At 47.4% G+C, this 20,651-nt stretch overlaps 1 protein-coding gene across 1 annotated transcript; it reads right to left on the bottom strand.

Annotated features, from left to right (window-relative positions):
• Positions 1-7,944: 7,944 nt before the first annotated feature.
• vvl (ventral veins lacking) lies at positions 7,945-20,317 on the bottom strand. The gene has a single exon (XM_037425328.2). The coding sequence runs from the start codon at positions 20,265-20,267 to the stop codon at positions 19,032-19,034; it is 1,236 nt and encodes a 411-aa protein (XP_037281225.1). The 5' UTR covers positions 20,268-20,317; the 3' UTR covers positions 7,945-19,031.
• Between the last annotated feature and the right edge of the window lie 334 nt (positions 20,318-20,651).

The following is a 20,651-nucleotide window of genomic DNA, read 5'->3' as shown; positions in this document are numbered from 1 at the left end:
CTAATTCAGCGATGACTCATGAATATGAATGCCTTCTAGACGAGTCGACATATACACTCGTGCGGCATTGTAAACGAGTGCTTGCTTTTTTGTTTTGTCGCGCTACCAAAGTTATAGTTGTTGCGGTCTTCGTGCCGTTAATTTCACTCGTCGCTCTTTTACATAATATTAGGACACAGCTTGGACATCATGGAAGAAGCATGCTCTTCCGATAACACGTAAAGAGCAAGGTTCATCGACTTTTCTTCCGGCATCTATTTGAGTTAGCTGTGCAAAGCCTTATAAGAAACGCCTTCTTCACATCTTGATGCGCAGCATCCGCTGAACGTATTGCCTATGCCGTCTGAAAAACTGATGCCGACCGGAGCGCGATTGCCACCAGCGGATTCTTCAAATCTGCAACGTAGATAACATATTTGCATGCAATTATAATAAAGAATAGCCGAGGTTTTTTTACGCCCCGAAACCACGATATGTGATCATGAGAGATGCCGCAGTCAAGAGCTGCGAAGGTTTGGACCATCTGTTGTTCTTTCACGTGCACAGACATAGCACAGTACACGGACTTCTAACATTTCGCATCTATATCGCATGATCGTATATGCTGTCTTGAATAAAAGCAAATAGGCTTAACGCGCTAATATGCATACATAGGTACAGATAGGCATGAAACACATTTGCGTGTTGAATTGCAGTCTGTGATTGTGTAGCTCCATGTGTCGTAAACAGAGAGAGAAATGTTTATTCCCGCAGAAAAGCTGAGAGGTCAGCTTGAATCCATTTTCTAGCCTGCTACTCAGCGTTAATAAAGAGGAGGGGTGCGAAAGAAAGGGGAGAGAGAAGGTGTTACTGATGATGATGATCAGGAAGATTGCGATCAAGCAAGATCTTAGATCAATTTATCGAAGTGTGGCAGCTTGGGCTAGTTGATTGATTTGTGGGGTTTAACGTCCCAAAACCACCATCTGATTATGAGAGACGCCGTAGTGGAGGGCTCCGGAAATTTAGACCACCTGGGGTTCTTTAACGTGCACCCAAATCTGAGCACACGGGCCTACAACATTTCCGCCTCCATCGGAAATGCAGCCGCCGCAGCCGGGAATCGAACCCGTGACCTGCGGGTCAGCAGCCGAGTACCTTAGCCACTAGACCACCGCGGCGGGGCAGCTTGGGCTAGTTGGTATGACACGACGATAGTTATAGCGCGAAAACAGAACGACGACAAAGAGACAAGAAGGACACGAGTCCTTCGTATCCTTCTTGTCTCTTTGTCGTCGTTCTGTTCTCGCGCTATAACTATGGTCTCTTGTTGAGTTCTGTCTCTCGTGAAAACTTGGTAAGCGCTCTCAGAATATCGCGCTGATGACCAGGTGGTGTTCCCAGCAGAACTTTTTCAGAAACTTGCTGCTTAGTACATTTCATCAAGACGCTGGCGCAGTATATCTTGGGCAGATGCACAAGATATGTTCAGTTGTCTCAGGATTTACCATTGGGGCATGGCCGATAACGTGCACTTAACGACGAGTGAACGCCACATTTATTTATAACCGGGGCAATAAGCTTGTACTGACCCTTTTCATCGTAAGCAAAAAATCATTACGTGAACTCGCATTCGTTCATGCATGGCATATATTAACTCAATCGTCGTACATTTCAGGAAATATAGTGGGTTATCTTTTTTGCGAGTGGGGCATTGCAAATGCAGTGAACACTCTCGTGCCCATGTGATAAATCCCGAGATTGGCAGCAAATGTTCGCAAGACATGGAAGTAACAACGCTATAATTGATTTTATTCGAACTGTGTATCAATAGGAATTATGGGCGGTCTGTCCGGCTTACAACGCAGGGACTCCGATGGGTCGATACATTTAACACTGAAAACTTCACGTTCATCAAATCCAACATAACTGCCCTATTCGCGGTGGTCTAGTGGTTTTAAGGTACTCGGCTGCTGACTCGCAGGTTGCGGGATCGAATCCCGGCTGCGGCGGCTGCATTTCCAATGGAAGCTAAAATGCTGTAGGCCCGTGTGCTCAGATCTGTGTCACGTTAAAGAACCCCAGGTAGTCGAAATTTTTGGAGTCCTCCACTACGGCGTCTTTCGTAATCATATGGTGGTTTTGGGACGCTAAACCCCACATATTAATCAATCAACAAAACGATCATGCTCAACTATCGAGTGAAACATTGCGAATCACACTAGTAGAAAAATCGGCTTGTCCTTAAGAGAACAAGCAGTGTTAACATGCATCACTCTAAGCTCCCGTACCCCAAGTACACAAACGAATTGTATATCACTCGGATAGTCTCTTATGGTTTCTACTGTGCAGAGCCCCTCGATGTAAATGCCTGCATGCCCCCTACCAGCAGATGGCCAATGTCTCCCAGCCTCCCTTCTATATTTGGCTGTCTGTATCATGTTTTTACTGTCATTCTGCACGAACGACCCATGCCTCGAATTGCACAATCAAACCTTTTTGTTGCTTTTCTGATTTTATGAACTTTCGCTTCAGCTCCCGATGCTCGTATCAGTTCGAGTATAACTCTGCACAGCTGCCGTGCGACGCCGAAAGTTATAAAATTCTGTCTGGCCGGGCCGTCTATAGTGCGTTGCCTGCCTTGCATACGCGCGTCCGGAGCCACTCGCACGAGCAATGCACTCACCTGTGCGCTTGCTCAACAGCAACAGCAGTAGGAGCGGCGGCAGCTGTGCTCGTGCGTGTACAGTGGGCATCCGAGCACCTTCCAAGCCCGCTCGAATGCATGTTAGAGCCACAGCTTATGCTATTAGCGCTGCATCCGCTTTGCGAGCTAAACGGTTCACTAAACCGCGTTTCCCCCGTCGCATGCGAGCACATGGGCTTGTATACTATCAGCGGCATGGAATGAAGACAGGACAGAGAGAAACGAGTCAGAACGACATGGAAAGAGGGAGAGGATGGAGGAGAGACACATTCCGTGTACAAGTTGTGACCTTGTTTGCGCATGTGTCTGCCATAAGCCGGGGGCATTCGGTTAGGAGGGTGACAAACTTTCTGTAGCCCTGGCTTCCCCGGCTGCGCAGTGCTGGCGCCGACCAAGCGCGAACAAATTGTGCGCAGCATGTTTTCGTTGACGCACACCAAAACATTCTGCATCAGAAAATGCACGCAAAAAATAACTCCGTTGTTGTAGAGGTCAAAATGTGGACATACGGTTACGTATACGGTTATATCACTTCCGCCGTACTTTTGTTGTTCCTCCCCAACCCACCACCGTTCTCACACTTGCCCTTTTGTCTTGTCCTGAACTAATTGGGGGAGGGAGGAGAGGTGATTGATTAAGCATAACATACACACGTGCCACAGGTAAGCGGTCATTTCTATGCAGCGAAAATGATTGAGCCTCGTGTGCTTAGTTTAGGTGCACGTAAAGAACCCCCGCTTCTCGAAAAGTGAACTCCAGTGTCACCAGTTTTTCCACAGCGTTTTATTGCTTTGAGTTTCCAATGTACACCGGAACTAACGTCTTACTTTTATTCCAGTTGTGTATTACATGAATACTACACAACGTGTCTGATATAGCACCAACGACAAGGCCTGCCAAAGTGTGCAGTGCAAGTAAATTGGATTATGGTGGCGAAGGGGGTAAGTCTCTTCGTTTTCTATGTGCGAATCTGCGAGGTCAGAGGGGGGAAGGCACCCTTCCCACTTAACCCCCCTACCATTCTAACAATGTGTATCTTTGTTAAATGACACTTTCGCAGAGGTATACAATCATGAATAGCATTATTTATAGCACGTCCACCGAGCACATGCATTTTTTTTTTGCTTTCTGTATTGAGCTCATTGTTAGGCCTCAACGCAATGCATTCGCTCAACATATGGCGTTGCTATGGAGCGAAGGCGACGAGGGGAAACACTTTTCGCCGAAACGGTCAGAAGTTCGAGGAAAGGAATATATTTAGCTTACCTCTAACCTATGGCGACTCTGAGTTGGACAATCGGCCATGAGTACTCCCGCTCACAGCCGTTGGTATGGTTGAATTTGTTGTACCGCTGTTACTTTGTGCCAGTGGGATCGGGAGCCCTTTGTCAGGCCTTTGCAGCCTTCTCCAGCTGTTCCTTAATTTTACAATGGAATCAAAATAAACCTTAACCAGTTTGATAACTGTGTAGCCTACGTATTAACCGGGCTAAACAAAATCAGGGGACATAGCTGAACCTGAATGTCGGTCAAGAGTATACGAAGGGCAAGACGATATATAAAAGGACACACGTTAGCTCCACTTAGTGCTATCGCACTCGAATCAGTAGGCGGCGGAGAAACCGATGGCAATCTGGAAGCTGCAGTGCCCTGTCGACTATAGGCGTCACACACCAACACGACACGAAAGGCAGAACACGCAACTACGTAATCACCGAATTTAATCCCCGCGTACGCCGCATTTCACCGAAGACCTTCCTACACCATTGCACTGATAGCCTCCATTGCACTGCGAAAGCGCTCCCTAGATCGGCGCTCCCATACGGCGTCATCACCCATGCCAACCGAATAGGCTGAAAGAGGGAGACCGTTGCATAGGTATAAAGCGCGTTGGTGAATATTCGTGCCTGTGCGTCGGTAGCGTATTGGGTAGAGCATCTGGAACCTACTGTCGTGGACCAAGAGGTGGCTGGGTCGTCTCCCAGGTCATATGAATCCATAATAAGTTTTTTGTACCATTGGCTCATGCGTATATTACAGACCTCAGTTCCGTGACGGAAATGACATCAGCGAAGTCTTGTTGCACCTCGGCATAAAGCATTTTCGAGTTCAAAGTAAGGACTTCATCCGTTATCCGAAAAATGGGGGCAAGCAGAACGTTTCTCTAGACACTTATAACTCACAAAAACGCCACTTAAAAATGAAGAAACAGTCTCCGAAAATGCCTGGATGCGTGCTCAAAGAGACAAAGCTCGCGAACCACGTGGCGAGCACTAGGCAATCGGTTGTCGACATTCTACACGGCACCCTTTATATACAACTCTTCGCAAAAGGTCGTCGCATAATGTCAGCGCCTACGTGCCGAGTGAGACACCAACTGTGATCGAGCTCCGCGGAACGCGGCAACATCGTGAACTACAGAGAGATATGCACTTCGAGCACGCCATCAGGATAGACCAACGCTTCGTTTATTCCCTTTGCTCTATAGTATAGCGTGTACGACATAATCACTTATCAGGCTGGGCCGTGCCTCGTTAGCGATTTGCATATTCAGAGTGTTTCATTCACTCGCCTTCTGTGATGAACGAATCTTACACATCCCCGTAACTATAGTTCATGCGCGTACATTCACGCGTATACCGTGCATTATGAAAGGATAAAACATGCATGCAAATCTCAGACCTCTCTTTCTTTCTTGATTTATTTTTCTCTGCATCTCCTCTTTCGTTCAAACTATATATATATATATATATATATATATATATATATATATATATATATATATATATATATATATATATATATATATATATATATATATATATATATATATATATATATATATATATATCACTCTGCACTCGTTCTCTTACCCACAAGAGATCTTTTTGAACCGCGTAGTTTTCTAGTGGCCCGAAAAAAAAAAACACGGACAAAGACCGGACAGGCGCTATGTTGCTCGAAGTCTATAGCGCAGCCCCGTCCGCGTTTTTTGGTGCTGTAGAAAACTTCAGTATGACGTACCAACACGCCAAAAACGCTACGTTACTATTGTTGCTCCCACGGCGGGCAAATAGGCACATGTGTTCTGGGAACGAAGCAGAAGAAGAAAGGCAGAACAATTGCGCGTGCAGGTTCCTGATGACGATAACTATCCGTCGACGTGAAATGGGATAACGAAAAGTTTAACGGCTCCGTTCTGAAAGTCGACTGCCGCAAGCTGTCCACGTAAACCGCCCTTCCTTTTTTTTCTTTTCTTTTTTGCGCTTTACATTCTGTGACATCCTCAATGTACACTGTGCACTCATTGAAATGCGACATCTGAACTTTCAGTGCAACGACTGGTCTGGAGTACGCAACTGTTTTGAGATAACCACGTCCTGTCGCAACGATACAAGTCCCCAAAACAGTAGTGGCTCTGATGAAAGCTCGCGATTCGGAATTACGGCCACACGAACTGAAGACGGTTGAAACAAGAGTACGACGTGAATCGCGTAGCCTGAGCTGTCGCATTTCAATCAGCGAGGAATGTATACGCTCAGCACGTAGACTTTTGCGAGGCAGCACACATTGTCATTCCATAGCATCTACTGTAGAGTTCTCGATGCAGTGAAGGCCTGTGAGTAATCGCTGCAGCACAGCTCTATAAGACAACCCCACGTTGCATTTGACGACAGTTCTGCTATAGTATGCAGAACTGCCTCGCTTTACATAAAGACGAACACATGATAGTTTCACCGGTTTTAAAACAAAATAAAAATTGAACGTCCCGGAAAATCTCGTCCCGTTTTCTCACATCTCACCAATTGTTAATGTTTTAGGCAACTTACTACGGTGCAGCAGTAATTATGGAGCTCGACTGCTGGCCCGATCATCGCGATATCGAAGTCCTGACGCGGCGGCCGCATTTTCGGTGGAGACGAAAACGTTTGAAGCCCGTGTATATTTAGGTGCATGTTAAAGAACCACGCAGGTGGTCGAAGTTTCCGGCACCTTCAACCATGGCACCTCTCACACTCATATCATGCGTTTTTCAGGACGTTTAGACACAACAATTCAAACAGGAATGACGAAACATTAGTTTTAAACATGCGTGGCGTTTATATTAGCCCAGGAAAGGTACTTAGGGTTTAAAAGGAAGCCAGCTTTCTCGAATCTCTCGCTTATGTGATTGACCAGCCCTCCGCACTTTTGCTTGCGGAGCTCATTCGTATTGCAATAGTGCGCACTGAAAACTTATCTTTGTGTAACTTCGCTTGCTTCTCGCTGCAAAAATGCGTCAGGTGACAACACCGACTTGTAAATGCGGAGCATCGCAACCACGCGCCTTCATTTAACGTCGTGTAGGCTTAAGACACCAAGTCTGGAGCAATTATATGCTAACATTGAGCACATGGGCTGCACAAACTGAATTGCAAGTGCGAGCCGGTCACGTAAATGTGTATTCACAGCAGCGGCAAAGGCTCCACAACGTCGCGTTAATATCTTTCCACGTGACCACATCCTCGGATCACTGTAGGCCGACTGACCAAACGTTACTTTGTGAATGCATTGACTTCAACCAGCTTGTAAAGTTTTGGCAAAAGAAAAAAAAAACAGAGAAAACCTGGAACTCACGTATGCACATATAATGCGCTGGGCTATTTCTTTTCTCATTCACGCTCTAATAAACAGAGGGAATGTGTAACTAGTTTCGGTGAGTTGATGCCGACTTGACACGTATATTACTCTCCTTAAAGAGTTACGTTAACTCTCTTGTGAGTCATATGACTCTCTCAAGAGAATTTAATGATCCCCCAAGAAAGTTCTCCTGCCAATCTAAAGATGGTCATATACGCGTGATAAATGAGTACACTCAAACAAGAGTCAAACGACATTTCTTTTTTCTTAGAGCGCACTCTGTCACCCCACGTCGTGTGCGTGCTGTGTATCTTCGACTAAAGACTTTCAAACTCAAGCACCAATTTAACGCCCCCTGCTTGACCCAACCAGATGCATCGGCTCAGACACCAAAAACATAATGCTTCGCCCTGACCACGCAGAAGCAATGCTGAACACTTGGGCTCACTTTAAGCCCCGATAGATGTGGTCACTTGTAATCCATCTTCAGTGAACTGTTGCCAAAGTCTTGTTTTCCTATGTGCAAATCACGTGACTCACTGCGCTCACGGAGAGCACCAATGAAATGAGACACCGGAGTCGGGTGCTTTTTTTTTCGCTTTTTACAGGCACAAATATATTTATGGATACGAACTGTGTCCATCATAAAAATGTCCGCATATAATCGTCACTCTTCTGTTCACATCATTTCGTCCATCGTTCACTCATTTGGAAATGTAAAAAAAAAAACCCCTAAGATTGAAAAAACAGGAACACAGACAGAGAATTGAAAAGGATCGTCGAGGCTAACACGTAAACCTGACGGTCACGTGATCAGCGAGGGTGTTTTAGGTTTGCGAAGCATCGCGCAAACAGGTAGCATGCGTGACAGACAAAAAAAAAGTTTGGGAAAGGGAGAGGCTGAGTGAGTTTGTAATAGACGCAAAGAGGAAAGCTATGTAGTACATACACAGTCACACAGCAACCGCGACCACTGACCATCCACAGCAGCGAAAATTAAAAAAAAAAGGATTGGTCATAGACAACTATATATATCTGTATAGTATACATACATAGACCAGTTTTTTTGTCTCTCAAAGTCTCTTGTGTTTTATATGTACATCCATCGTCCTTGCGTGTTTGTTGAGGCAAATTAAACAAACAAAAAAAAACAGCGCCACCCGTCGTTTTCATTACAGTTGAAACGCGCACCACACGTCAAGCATGCTCATCACTTCGTCTTCAGGCGTCAATCCATTTGTTTGCTTGTTTGTTTTTCACACGCACGCACACACGTCATCTCGCGACATACAAATGCACACACACATACACACTTTCGGGCGATTCTATATACACAAGCGAAACAAACAAACGAACAAAAGAAATTTCAATGACTCGATCGAGACACGGAAGACAAATCCGTTCTCGAATGGGAAAATAGTTCCATTTTTTCTCCTCTGCTATTATTTTCCTCAACTAATCTCTCTCTCACTCTCTGACATGTACATGAACGCCCGTACATTTACCTGGTTTATGAACATTTGTTGGAATGTAGCCGTAAGCATGGAGCAAGAAACAAATAAACAAGAAAACGTGCATGACACGGGAGTGTACAATACAGTAGAGTCGAGAAGGAATACATGGTTCAACAATGATCACACCGGTAGCACAATGCGCACGGCAGCACTTTAAACATAAAACACATGGAAAACGCCAATTTAGGTAATAAACGCACATACAATGCACAGAAACATAATGCAGTCTGGGGAAGAAAAACGAGAGCAACACATGAACTGTCAGCAGCGTGTTCATCCTAATTCACCGGGAAAAAGAAAAAAAAAACTCCTGAGCAGAGAACTGAGTAGCACAGCCGTGCGCAGGGTCGCTGATCAGGCGAGGGGGGGGGGGGGGGAATGTTCGCATTAGGTAAATGTATGGGGCAGATTCATTAAGTACCCTCCTCGTGGTGACTATATAGGGTGGGCCCCTTCTTCCGCCCATCAGCCCCCCTCCCCCTATCCCTTTGCGCACGTTTATGGCAGCAAGACATTAAAAAGAAAGAAGGGGGCGAGAAATAATACGTGCGGAAGCTCGGAAGTATTCAGATGACTTTACCGACAGGCTGAAAACGTTCAATGAAAAGCACGATATTTGAGCAGTGCACTTGGAAAGCGCTCACAGATTGAAGGGACAAAGTGCGCGCTACGTGGTAACGTGTAACGTTCGATCTTCACGTAGACAGCGCCAGTCTCGCGAAGATCTCAAAGTGCGCACATGTGTTCAGTACACTATGGGCTCGTATTTCTCAATGAAAATGTCAAGGTATTCAGTACGGCGATGGCTCAACTATTCTTCCGCAGCGTGCGAAAGCCACGCTTAAGGTTAACTTACTTCACGGATCTTTCTTAGCATTGTTCCACTACTTTATGGAAGCAGGTGGACACTGTATTGTATCACTCTGTGTAAGGCGTAATTTACGCTACAATGACTTTCGAAGAGCATTTCATTAAATTTCTGTGCGGCTCGAAACGCAACAGCCATATAATGCGACAAGAAAAAAACAATGATTTGACTAAGATCCATCTTATTATAAAAAACTCAGGAAAGCAGGGCGTGGATTTTGACTGAACACATCCATCTCGGCAATGCCTGCGGCATGTTCCGTCTTGTTTTAGTGTCAGAAGACTGCCTGTAATCTATCATGCATGTCTACAGACAGGGCACGGCGAGCTGTCCATGCCCTTCCCATTTGCTGAACCCAACCGTGACGTACTTGTTGAAAAATGTTTTGTCTGCCTGGCGAGCTCATATTGCTCTAAACCTTCGATCACTGTACAGTCAATAGTACCAAATATTCGTCGGTAAAATAAGAAATAAATAAAACACACTTTCGCTGCTTCGTCTAGGTTAGCAAGACATTGTTCTTTTTTAAGATTATTGAGTTTACGTCATCTCCATTTGCTAGACATCCACACATATTTCTACGTCCCCTCTTTCAAAAGAAACTGAGGTGCCAGGCGACCTAAAACTTTTGTTTTGTTCCTCGAAATAAGAAACGAAGAATAATGCAGGACAACGAAAGACGACTGTATTTCGCGGTGTGTCGCAATATCACTTTTGGAGCGCACGTGCAACAAGAAATTCGTGCTAAAATAGCATCGCACGCAGTCATTAGGCAAACACTAATGCGCACTTTTTGTGACTTTCGCAAGAGGTTTCTCGAACTTTGTGAATAACACATCGATGGATGCTGAAAGATGATCAGTTAAAATTGATTTTAAACAACCTCTCTGACAAGAATCTTATTTGTAATAGTGAACGTAATCATGCTTTTAACAGTTCTTGATGGCTGGTATATTTCATAGCCACGAACCGCTTGAGACAACCTCGCTCAATTGGGGACAGGGACAAGCACTACGCGGCGCCACATGAAGCGACATTGCGACACCTCACGGCAGTGTGACAAACTGCAGTCTCACAAAAATACAATTATCGATCAGAGCAAAGTAGGCTAACAGCTCGGTTGAAAGGCAACGCTCAAACAATGGCTGTTGTTTTGACACTGTGACATTCGACTCGCAGTAAAAAAAAAGTCAGTGACAAAAAGAGACACAAAAGAGCAAGAAGGTTCGAGTGCAAAGAAAACGAATTTGAGAACTCTGCGGAGTCATGTTTGAAAGGAGACAAGCACAGGATATTCTTCATCATAGTTTTTCGTACTCAGGATTAAATATACCCTCGCTGGAAATTCCAGTTATCAGTATCAACACTTCCTTTACCTATGCTATTGACCCATATTTCACATCGTTACCATCTCTTTGTTGCCATTGTATACGCTACACTCATTTCAACCTACACTTAGGCGTCGTCCGATGACGGCGAACCACATGACGCGTCTTTCTCGCGTACTGAGTAACGCACCGCTCATCTTTCTACTCCTCTTGATTACAAAGAAAAAAAAAAACCTATTCTGTGTGGCTGCTGATTGAATTGGAAAAAACTGCTTAGAAACAAAATTCAGCCGTTATTCAGACGTAACTGCTCCACGACGCGAGATGGACGCGAGCTGGCGCGCCAAATACGCTTCATGTGGTTGCCCCGTTGAGACCACGCGCTATCGCAGAACTTGCACCCGTCAAGCGTGGGCTATATAAGCGGGAAGATCGACCTTTCGAATCATGTCTCAGAGGAAGGACGTCTTACAGGACGAAGGACAAAGTACAAAACGCAATTAGGAAAGCAGGCTGAAAGACAGAACAGAACGCGAGGACGTGCATGGACTGACGCGAAACACTGTTACACACCAGCGAAGCGGACGTCGACAACTCGTTGCCCAGACAAAACAACAGCGTGTGCTTATTTGCTTGTTTCTTTTTTTTTCCTAATAGTTTCAGTGCGTCGTTAATCGTGTCCAAGCACGAAGAAGGAACAGACTTGCTTCTATAGCTTTCTGTGAGAACGTATTTCCCTGAATGCAAAGTGAATCTGTACACACACATTTATCATGTGCACTCGCAACTGTACAAGAGAGGCAAAAAGGAATGCTTCCCTCGGTGTTCCTCTGTGTGTCCAGTGATGTTCTGTAGGTGGGAAGTTACAGTTCGTATAATTTAGGAGAGGGAGAGAGCGAACGTAATATTACACCCATACTGGTCTTCATTTAAAGTACGAAATCCATACCGTATCCTCACAGATCACGGCGTCTATAGTAAATCCAAACGGAATAGGAAGCGAAGGATGCCAATACGATAATGGCATTTTCGACAAAACTCTCCATGTTTGACCGCATTCCCGTAAGGGCTGGCTCTGTAGCCGTAGTGACTTCAACCTCGACACCCCAGTTTTCTTTTTTTCGATTCCTTCGTGTTTTGAATGTCGTGTATCTACTATGCAAATATGGAAAGGAGAATGCGTGCTTCCCAACGTCGTCGCTTAATTTGCCGAGATGCAACTTGCACTAAAGGCTACGTGAAATTAGTTCCCACGTATTTCTGCAATTCTCTTCTCACCGCAACCTGTTCGAAAAACAAAGAATGCAAAACAAAGAGGGGTGGACATTGTTAATTAATGTCGTTAAAAATAATCATGGAGCGTCCATTTATTGCTCTAGCTAAGGCGGGAGCAATCGCCTTGCACGTCCCAATTCATTATAGCATTTGCCATAGTTTCGATATCGCTCATCGAATGCTTTTATTCGTGCTAGTTTTATTTCTACCTGACCACGCACGCCTATAGCGATCTACACACATACAGCTGCACGACTTTGTAATGAACGAAACGGCTCGACGTGCTGGTACTGACTGTTTGTGACGAACGAAATCGATAGTAGAGTGAGATTTCGAGTCCCGAAGCAACGTAACCGCCCTATTGGGAGACGGTTCAGCGTGGGAACTATAGAATTCGACCAAGCTGACGTTTTTAAATGCGCATCCGAACCACGGCACGCGAGCATCAATTTGTTTCTCTCGCATTACGTCACACGGACCACGACCGAGGCGATCGCTCTGGCAACCTCGTGTCCTGCAGACGAACGGCACAAACCGGGAGAACGATAAATTACGTTACATTAAACGGAGCGAAGCATTAGAAAAGCGTCGTATAACTGTACACATTAAATTGCACTTTTCTTCAATCTCGTTTATAAGACCATTAACGAAATTTCAGGAGTCGCAACGCTCGGGGCAGGAATGATTTACTTCCTCCATTTAAAACAATTTCCTTTTTTCATAGCAACGTCTCCGTTAAGGTCAATGAATACGATGTAAACGCTCCCGACACAACAATCATAGAAGCACGACTTGCCTCTCATTCTCTCCTTTTCCCTCCATAATATAGTTCATTCTACGAGCGTCTTCACAAAAGGATTCGCGTACACGATTCGCGAATATGCCAGCATATCTATCTCTCCTACGCTACGCGCACAATGTTTATAGCGACCATTCAACGCTTAAATTATGAGCCGTCGGAAGCGTCGCTGAATGGACTGTCGACTCACCCTTTTTGCGCAGTTTTGTTTTGTTCTTTCGTTGTCGTTCAACAATTTCTTCATTTCAATTCGAGCCATTTTCGTCGCAACTTCAAGTAATTAGACACGCAGGGAAAAGCCACGGCGATGCACGTTCACCTTATACACACTTTTTACGCGCAGAGAAACATCGCGTTCGCACGTTCACCAGTTTTATCGCCCAAACTGGATACCACGTTCGTTTCGCGAAATAAATCAAAATAATGAAAAAAAAAATGAAATAAAAGCGCGAGTGCTCATAGGCTTCCCTGGTTCTCTGCTAAATAACTATTCGCTGCGAGTCGAGGAAAATAACGTAAGATACGGGACAGCAATTAACGGTCAGCTGATGATTGTCTGTGACGGTGCAACCAGCCGAACGTCGACCGTCGATCTTGACATAGGTCTATTAGTACGACGATCCCCTCATTTTTAAACGCAAGCTTCACGCGTGACTCGGTGTTTTATATGGCGACCTTCCTTTCTTAAGCTTAATGCGTCCACGTACAGGCCTCAACATTTAAGCATTGCAGTTTACGCAGAAAATGTTTTAGCACATTATTTGTGCCTAGTCTAATAGCCTTAATGACTTTGTTATATCTTTACAGACCTTTTGCGTTTCTTTTACTCTCTTGACTTCCTACGCACAAAGTAGCGTACCGAAAATTTCCTCTCAATAACCTCCTCGTACTTCCTTTACGTTTCACTTTCTTGACTTCCAACATTTTGCTACCACGGTGGTCGCGACCATATGACTCAGCAATTTCTCACATTCCAAACGTGTGTGCTAAAGCTAAATGAGACGCTCAACTCTATATACTTTGGGGTACCGGGTACGCATTCAGTGCGGGCGATCAGATTATAGAGCACACGGGCATTTTCTTGTCACTCCAACACCCCTACCTAAATGCGGTAGATTTCCATCGGTAATGATCATGGCTGATCGATAAACGTAGAAGCAATGGCAGCAACCTCGATTATTAAGCCAGCCGTATCTATATGCAAACGTCAACAAATTCCTACCAGTTCAGTGTGTCTGAAGATTACGCAACTTCACGACTTAGTCCATCACAAATCACGCACTACTGAAAGATGAGATGTAAGCGAACCTTAATACAACGAGGTGGTTCCCATTAGTTATCGTGACACAACACAAGTCTTACTGCATTCTCTCAAAGCAACCACGAGAAAAAAAAGACCTAACTCATCGATATAAATTTTGATTACAGCGCCGCCACAGCAACGTGTGCCCCGGCTGAGCTCTGCTTAGCAAACGGCATTATAAATGAACTACCAGTAACAGTTCTCTGCAGGGACCACGTACCACAAGCGAGACAGCTGCCTTATTATTAACGCGTTTTTGACGTATCTCTCCTTCACACCATGTTGCCACATACTCTGCCAGGCTTTCCGTATATATCGTTGATGCATGGGCACCTTACAACGACGCTTTCTTGCATTTCTACACGGGCCTGCGGCGACCTTTCGCGCTGGCATTGCTACAATGCGACGCCCCTAACGTCACAGCCCAACCGCCGCGCCTCGGAGACTTTCCTAGAAGAGCACTCAAGTTCAGAAGCATTTTCGCCGATATTCTCGTTCTTTCTCTTTGTCGTTTCTCACATGCCTGCGCGCACACATTTTCAAAAAGCTGTCGGCCCTCAGGGCGATCATATACCAAGCTTTCTACGCTGCAGATGTTACGTCCCCCGACTGGATTGCGAGACTTTCTAGCTCGCGCTATACACTGCTGCTATAGCAGGGATAAGGAGGGAGAAAATGATCATCGGGGGCTGAGATGCCTTGTAGGGCGCGCGCCTGGGAGTATGTCTGTGGCTGCGGAGTTCAACAAAAAAACTGAATAAAAATTCGCGCGCCAAAGCTAAATCACCCATAGAATCTTTGGTTCGAACAAAAACATACACAAAAGAACTGAAAGTCGACGATGTCATGGCGCTGATTTCGAAATCGCCGATTTTCCTCCCTATATAGTTACAGTCTGTCACTGCTGCTGTGCTCCTTTATTATTATTAATATTATTATTTTTATGTTTTCAATTATTCGGTCGTCATGGCTGCCAAGCGCGCAGTTGCAAAACGGCGTGATATGGCACACGCTCCTCCGTCACTGCCGGGAAGAAGCTTTAGGAATCTGCGGATTTCGAAACACTATTCTTCGCTAAACTATTTCATATTGCTCCATTTTAGTTGTTTAATTTGTTCCTTCAGCTCTCTATTCTCGATAGAGAACGCACACAACGGCGTCGCATTGTTGGCGATAAATAGCGCACGTTTCTTTTTCTCGCTTGAACGTTTTCCCGCTCTTACTTTTTTTTTTTCGTTTACGGGAGGCAAGAACATTTGGCTGGCTCGTAACAACGTGGGGGAGATCGAAAAATAAGGGACGAAAAAAAAAATCTGCATTGCACTACACAGCAACGGGTGCTGCCTCTGTCAGCTCTTGCTATGACATCGATGACATTTTAAAGTGACGTATACGTAGTCTTTCAACGTTTTTTGTTGCTCTGTTGTAGCGTTGCTTTTGTTTTGTTTTTCGCCCCTCCACATTGAATTGCCACCACTGTACGGCACAAAACAAACCGTCGCAACGACTGACGGTCCTCGCTGGTGATGTTTCGAAACGCATCATCCGGAACTAAGCCCCGCCGCGGTGGTCTAGTGGTATATAAGCTACTCGGCTGCTGACCCGCAGGTTGCGGGATCAAATCTCGGCTGCGGCGGCTGCATTTTCGATGGAGGCGGAAATGTTGTAGGCCCGTGTGCTCAGATTTGGGTGCATCTTAAAGAACCCCAGGTGGTCGAACTTTCCGGAGCCCTCCAGTATACGGCGTCTATCATATGGTGGTTTTGGGACGTTAAACTCTACAAATCAATCAAATCATCCGGAATTAAACAAGCAGGGATTTACGAGACGGAAAAAATTTAGCAAACGCTACCACCCAAGCTCGTTTATAATACGGAACGCTGACATACCTCAGAGCCATGTATACATGCTCGAATAGGAACGCGTCAGAAAGTGAGAAAAAAAAAACATTTAACTCATAGTACACATATAGTATGAACTGCCTGGTGCACGGCGGACAGTGCAATTTACAAAATTTTTGTGAGGCATACCCGTGACGATGACATGACACGCCGACCCTATAAACTGTTTCGCCCCTAAAACAAGTTCCTCGCGAGAGAACACACACTATACACCTCAACTTCGTGCTCTTGGGTCGCTTTACTTTCGCGCACTCTCCATAGCTAAAAATATATAGTAATAAATGCGCATCAACGCGTCGAAAGCAACAACGCCACGGGAAAGGTCACACTTTCTTTCCGAGACTATTGTCTCGCCATCACAATTGCCAGCGGTTTATTCTATTATGTATCTATATCGCCTTCGCAAAATTTATCGCGCGGAGAGAGAATCGCCGCGAGACCCACAATCGCAAAATGTCATCGCCGTTTTATAAGCGATCGGTGCGATACAAATACACTTCCTCGGGCTTGCCTGAAATGCTGCGGAACGACCACGAGGGACCCGCAATTTTCTTTCTCCTCTATCTCGGGGTCTGCACGAATAAAAAAAGACGTTGCTAATTACCGCGTTGATAATTAAGTACGCACAACAGTCGACGCGTTTATTGCTGTCCTCGCATCCTCAAGGTCTTTTGTGTAATCACTCTAATTTTTTTTTCTTTAGCAGTGCAAGCGTGCCGCTACGATGCTCCCGCCCGTGAATAGCGAAAAAGACTTTTAAAGCTCGGCGCGCCAAGTGCTGGCCACGCGTATAGCGTTACACAAAAGGAATTAACATGTTCCCTGTATACACCATCTCGGAGACTGGCACGAGGCCGAGTAAAGAACTTTTTATATATATATTTATATATTTATATTGTCCGACACACAATAGCTCCATTCGTTACGCGTAAAGAAAGTCTAAGAAACAAGTCCACCCCCCCCCCCCCCCTCCTCCAGAAAAACGTAAAGCGAAAAGATTAGGAGATAGAACAGCCATACACCATACACATAGCCATACACTTTAAAACACAATGTGAGGAAAGGACACACACAGTACGAATACGCGGACGCAGCACACACATACGCAATCGAAACACCGCGGAACAAAACAATGACCTAACGAATGAAGAAATTTTTTTTTTTTTACACGCACACGGGGGAGCAGCAGGCGAAGTGGTATTCTTTTGAGGTATATTAACGTCTCGCTTTGTGAAAGACAGTTTACGATCGCCTATCCCAGCACGTTTTAGGGTGCGATCGGTGTGGACATGCTCGCACGGGTTTCACACACCCGCGAGGCAAATATAACAAAGAAATTAAATGAAAGGCGGACTGTCCTGCTTCATCATCGTTGTCCTGCTTCTAAGCGGATTCCATTCGGAAATTTGCTAAAGAGCAATTGTGAGTGAATGATTTGTTGATTCACGCATCATGTAAACGTTGTTTTTCTTTCTTCAAGACGCAAGTAAGCATTGATTGGTTCTACTGCATTTGCGGCGGTCAGCGGAGGAATTCGATATTGCTACGAAGTAACTTTTGCAGGGCGACGTACACATTTCTAAATTTTTTTTGAAGCCCTCTTGTCAAGGTCATGCTTTAAAAGCCAATCTGATTACAAAGTTATAGCGTCAATTTTTTTTAATAATTACGCCATCGTGCCTTCAAGAACTAGTTCCCTCACGTTCTTTTAGACGTGCATGTAGGGTGAAATAGAATAACACGTGCAGGCGTCGAATTACGAGCAGAGACTGCAATGTACTCATACGTTGAGCAGAACAGCCCGCGAAAAAAAAAATAATAAAATGATGTGACATAAAACAAACAGTAGCAGATTTAAAACGTGGTCAAACGAAAAAGAAAACAAAATATAGTAATAGTAATTAACCTCTAGAGAGGAACGGTCGTTACGAATTAAACAAATCTGTCAGCAGAATGACCAGACCAAAAAGAAGAGAGAACAGAAAGATGCACAGAGTACCAGGCTTGTACAGAAATAGTCACGTAGGTGAAATAAAAAAAAAAAAAAAGGACACGGCGAAGTGAGCGAGAGAAGTGATGTCTGCCTACCTGGACTAGTTGGGCATGCCTGTCTCCGTCTCATTTGTTGCTGTCGGGGGGACAAATGCGTATAACAACAAAAAGTGTGATAGCGCGAGTGGTGTGTCGGTGAGTGTTGTGGGGCGTCGTCCATGTGTAGCGCGCGTACGTGTGTGTTTGTGTACAGGCTGTTTTCACGGCGTCACATTTGTCGCTGCAAACACCGAAGGCCGACGTCAACGCGCCTCTTCGTGCAGCAGGAACGTCTGGAGAGTCGTTGGTTGGCACCTTGTTTTGTTTTTGCTTTCCCGCTGCGTGTGTGTTTGTCGCCTCGTGTTCGGTCACAGAGTGGCGCGAAGGAGAACCGCGCACTGACACTTACGGCACTCTGCGGGAGGCATCTGGGTCCGACGACGACGGGTGAAGGCCCCTTAGAAGAAATCGTCCGTCGCGCTGCATACGGCGTCATATGTACAAAAAACGTCGAGGCGACCACCCCGTCCCGGGCCACACAACACCGGCACCCACCATCACCACCACAGCCACGTCGTGATGAGGGGGAGGATTGCACTTTCTTTTTTGTACGCGGCGGGTGTGGCGGCACTCGCGCACCCCTGTCCTGCAGACCGGCGAACGGCTAGGCGTCGTCGCAGCTGAATAGGCAGGGGTACAGCGTGGGTCAGTGGGCCGCCAGGGACTGGCCCGGGTGCAGCGCGGAGTGCGGGGGCGGGGGTGGAGGCGGCGGCGACTGCATCATGGCCGGCGGCGAGTGGTGGTGCATGTCTCCGGGCGATCCGCCGTGGCACATCATCATGTCCGGCGTCGGGGGTCCGCCGCCGGGTGCCCCAGCCTGCGGCTGGTTGATGGGCGGCGTCATCCGCTTCTCCTTCTGCCGCCGGTTGCAGAACCAGACGCGGACCACTTCCTTCTCCAACTGCAGGCTGTCGGCCAGGGAGGCGATCTCCTGGGCGGACGGCTTGGGCTGCTTGTGGAAGTGCGACTCGAGGGCGCCCTTCACCGACACCTCGATGCTGGTGCGCTTCTTGCGCTTGCGTCCCTGCGCGGCGATCTTGTCGATGGAGGTGGGCGAACCGGTGGTCGAGTCGGCCTCCTCGAGCCACTTGGCCAGCAGCGGCTTCAACTTGCACATGTTCTTGAAGCTCAGCTGCAGCGCCTCGAATCGGCAGATGGTCGTCTGGCTGAATACATTCCCGTACAGCGTGCCGAGCGCCAGCCCGACGTCGGCTTGTGTAAAGCCGAGCTTGATGCGACGCTGCTTGAACTGCTTGGCGAACTGTTCCAGATCGTCCGAACTAGGCGCCTCCTCCTCTCCGCTTTCGCTGGGGTGCCGGTGGTGGTGGTCCAGCGCGCGCGGGTCGTGCTGCCCGTGCATGTGCGGGTGGGGGGGCACCTGGTCGGCGTGAGGGACTTCTCGCATGGCCGGGTGGGCCGCGCCGCCCAGCATGCCGTTCATGCCGCCGTACGGGTGGTGGTGGTGCTGGTGGTGCTGCGGGTGCATGCCGCCCATGGCTCCCATGTGCGGTGACACGGCGTGGTGCCACGAGCCCATGTGCTGCGCGCTGCGCGCGTGGTGGCTCCCGCTCAGCGGGTGGTGGTGGCCCAGCTCGGCCGCCTGCGCGGGCTTGATGTCGGCCATGCTGGCCGGCGCCATGGACCACATGGAGGCGTCCGTCTGCAGGGACACCCACTGGTGATGGTGGTGGCTCGACAGACCGTTCGGTCCTCCCTGGTGGTGCGGCTGCGGTGGCATGTACTTCATCTCGGGCGGTTCACGGCCGTAGCCCGCCGTCGGCTGCGATGCCGCCACCTGCATAGCCTGGCTCGGCGGCAGGTGCACCGACGTCAGGCTGGACACTGCCGACGTGCCGATGTACGGGTTCGACGCTGCTGCCATGCCGCCCTCCGCACGGGCGCCGCGCACATCTGACTCGGCCGAGCACTGGCTTCGCTATGCGGCCCGAGGGGTCCGACGCAAGCCGCCGCGGGGGCGCCCCCACTGCTCGCCGGGAGGGGAGGGGCTCACGGGAGGGGCACCTCTCGCGGGCCGCCTTCCGAGGGGGCCGGACTGCGCACGCGCTCACAGGGCCCGGGGGCGGGACGCGGCACTGGATAGCACCGCGCGGGAGACGCGGCGGTGGCGCCGACGCGCGGGCGTCCCGGATACCAACGAAGGTGTCGTGAGGGCGAGCTGCTCGCGAAGCAACCAACGCGCGCTCCGAGCGCCTGCACTCGGTCGTCGGCAATCGGCGCAAGATGAGCGCAATACGGACGGTGCCAG

Source organism: Rhipicephalus microplus, chromosome 5 (genome assembly GCF_043290135.1).
Source record: "Rhipicephalus microplus isolate Deutch F79 chromosome 5, USDA_Rmic, whole genome shotgun sequence".
Classification (NCBI taxonomy): Eukaryota; Metazoa; Arthropoda; class Arachnida; order Ixodida; family Ixodidae; genus Rhipicephalus; species Rhipicephalus microplus.
This window is presented reverse-complemented; position numbering and strand designations above follow the sequence as displayed.